Source organism: Austrofundulus limnaeus, unplaced genomic scaffold (genome assembly GCF_001266775.1).
Source record: "Austrofundulus limnaeus strain Quisiro unplaced genomic scaffold, Austrofundulus_limnaeus-1.0 Scaffold206, whole genome shotgun sequence".
Classification (NCBI taxonomy): domain Eukaryota; kingdom Metazoa; phylum Chordata; class Actinopteri; order Cyprinodontiformes; family Rivulidae; genus Austrofundulus; species Austrofundulus limnaeus.
This window is the reverse complement of record NW_013952608.1, coordinates 568,698-571,697: the sequence shown is the minus strand read 5'-3', so window position 1 is coordinate 571,697 and position 3,000 is coordinate 568,698. Positions and strand designations below refer to the sequence as shown.

Here is a 3,000-nt window from a genome sequence, read left to right as displayed (position 1 = left end):
GAAATACCAAAATTATCTCTCAGTCTGTTGATAAGAACAGAGTGATCCACAGTGTCAAACGCTGAAGTTAAGTCCAATATGTATTAGCTCGGCACTAGCTTGACAAACAAGCTAAACTGAGGTCCTCCATCCATATTTTCATTTGCAGGCTGAGTCATTTTTGTGTTCCCCTCTCTGTCATGTGGATGGAGGACCTCAGTGACGAGAGGAGAATGTGTAGCGCTGAGCTCATACATATATCCACAAGTTTCCTGAGAAGCTTATGTAAGCTGCCATGACAGTCACTAGCCCCGCCCACAGCCCTCCCCACTGTTTGCTTTTTCCGGTGTGCAAGAAATTCATTCATTCAGATAGTTATGATAACAACAAATTTAGTTTGTTTTTGCTTTAACTAGCAGCTTGAGCAGTTCAATCATGAGTTCGTGTTCATCTTGTTTATCTGTCGGCTGCCACAACAATTGAAGAAAACAGAAACACTTTATAAACATTTTGTTTGGAACAAGACGTAGTTGTAAAGGCATAGCGCCCTACAAACTGCACTTTATGCCAACGAAGGAGGATCATAAACTAACATGGCTGGCAGCTTTAAATCTGAAAAACCCACCAAAGGGAGTTTGCTTGCTTTTTTCCTTTTATTGACAAAAATTCCCATGGATACCACTCCGATCCAGCGCTAACTGGCTACTGAAGGCGTCTTGTCTGAACCAGTCAGACAGCTTCCAGCAATATCAACTAAAACCCTGAATCTGTACCTGGTGAGTTAAACTGTAAATGTTGTGTTTCACCTGTTGCTATTTAATCGCGCATTTCTTTGCTTTTATTGAATGAAAGCCTGCGGTGAATGGCATTAGCATCAGCGCCAACTACTGTTAGCCTGGTTGTTTAGCATGTTATTTGCAGCTAAACTTAAATTTAAAGAAATATTTTGCCTATGGTTAGTAGCCGCATGCTGGCAAAACTATATAAATGGCTTAATTTAACTGTCTCAATTCTGAGTAAGCTCAGAATAATTAACAATCCTCTTCTCAAGTACGTGCTAAAATATTTTGTTTACATCATGGCAGGTTTAAAAGACGAGCTTAGCAGCGCCCAGGGACTATAAAAGAGTCCGGTTTGTTTAAATAAAAAATATGCTTAAAAAGTTATTAGAGGCAGTTTATTTATTTTTGTTTATCATTTATTTAAAATGACTGCAGCTGGAAGAAACCCTCCAGTTCATCTCTAAAAGTTACTAGCGAACTAGCACCCAGCGGATTTTATGCTTAGAATAAGGGGGAGAAACAATCTAATCACAATACTTCTTTAAAATTACTACAATTATGAGGAGTTTATGAACATTTTACTTCCAGAACAGTTGACATTTATGATTTTGCATGTGTGTGTCTTCAGGGAAAGGCGAGGTAGTTGATGTCAGTAGTRGCCATTAGCTACTGCTTCATCAGTCYGTGAGCAGTGACGGCTGAGCCACTGAYAAAGAATTGTCCTTGTCGCTTTTTAAAACATTCTTACAGTATATAAACCTCCGATATGTGGCCATCTACGCCAAATTTAAATGAAAAATGCTTTGATAAACAGCGAAGGTCTATGCACCTAATTGTAAACAACACTGCAACCGGAAAAAGAGAACAGAGCTTCCACTATGAATTATGGGTAGTGGGGCAAAACCAGGAATACWGTGGATATGGTGATAGCATYGGGGCTAACGCTAAAGCTAACAGGCTAAGCTGGGGTTCTTCTTTCATGAAGCAGCTCTGTTGTCCTCCATCCATATTTTCAGTTACAGGCTGAGTCCTTTCTACCTTCTCCTCTCTGTCAACGCTCTCTGGTTTTATTTAAAAGAGTCGATCATCAGATACTGTCCAAGATTAACCTTCAGGGTGGATATAACTCGCTCACACCGAGGACCTATCCACGTCATCATTTACCCAGAATGCTTTGTGTGTAAATAAAATGGCYCMGTCCGTGTAATATATTTTAAAAAATTTAGTGTAAAAATGATAAAAACTAAACTGCCTACAGTATTTTTACAGTCTTTATTTTACAGTTAAAACAAATGTTTATCAAATAAAGTCTGTTACAACTAATCATGGATCCCTTTAAGTATTTTGCTTCTTTTTATTTTTTTGCCATTGTTACCATTACTGAGATGCTCACCCGTCTCCTTCTTGCTCCATGAAGACTTCATCTCCATCATCTGCTGCAGCAGCCATCCCAGAGGAGGCAGTAACCATGGGAACCGACTGGGAGGCCATGTTGTCACAACTGTCTGAAGGCACAGACTCAGTCAAGACCGTCACTGAGAAAAACAGAGTTAGCCACCCATCATCCCGTTGTTGTCATTACCGTTACKCCTGCTGCCCGGCAGGGTTTATGAACCAAAATAATARTAATAAAAAAAGGTCCAACTATTAAATATCATCTTACCTGGTGCAGCCACTTGTAAAGGTGTAGTAGGGACGCTTCTTCCTCCTCCATCTTCATCATGAGCAGCCAGGAAAAGAGGAGACTCATACATTCCCAGACCTAAACAAGACAATCATATAAAAACAGCAGATTAAGAATACGAACAATATAATAGAAGCCATCATGTTCGTCAGTGTGTTGCACCTCCTTGAGAGGCCAGCTGTCCCAGGTCAGAGTGTGAAGATGGTGTTTGTTGGAGCAAATCTTCTGGAGGTCCAAATCTGAACCTGGTGGACAGACCTGCGACCTGAGGAGAACTGAGGACAAGACGCTAACAGAAACTGCTCTTACTTTAAACTGAAACAAATCTGAAAAACACTACAAGTAAACCATCTTGCTTCGTTAAAGAGACGTCTGCATGTGAGAACATCTTACTGTATCGCTTCAGCAAAACCATCAGTGCGATGAGGGACCACCAGAGTGGGAGTACTGGGAACCATCCTGTCGTCGTCATCAAAAAAAGGCTGCCAGAACACACACACACACACACACACACACACACACACACACACACACACACACACACACACACACACA

General features: G+C 40.8%; 1 protein-coding gene across 2 annotated transcripts in view; it reads right to left on the bottom strand.

The window, feature by feature from the left end:
* Nucleotides 1-3,000, bottom strand: part of tpra (translocated promoter region a, nuclear basket protein) — a gene marked incomplete in the record, with an annotated part of 32,070 nt that overhangs the window by 1,581 nt on the left and 27,489 nt on the right. Inside the window, 4 exon segments of one of the 2 annotated variants that reach the window (XM_014018968.1) lie at nucleotides 2,155-2,266; nucleotides 2,425-2,523; nucleotides 2,608-2,720; nucleotides 2,839-2,927. In XM_014018968.1, the coding sequence (XP_013874422.1) occupies nucleotides 2,155-2,266; nucleotides 2,425-2,523; nucleotides 2,608-2,720; nucleotides 2,839-2,927 (413 nt within the window). 2 annotated transcript variants of the gene reach the window in all.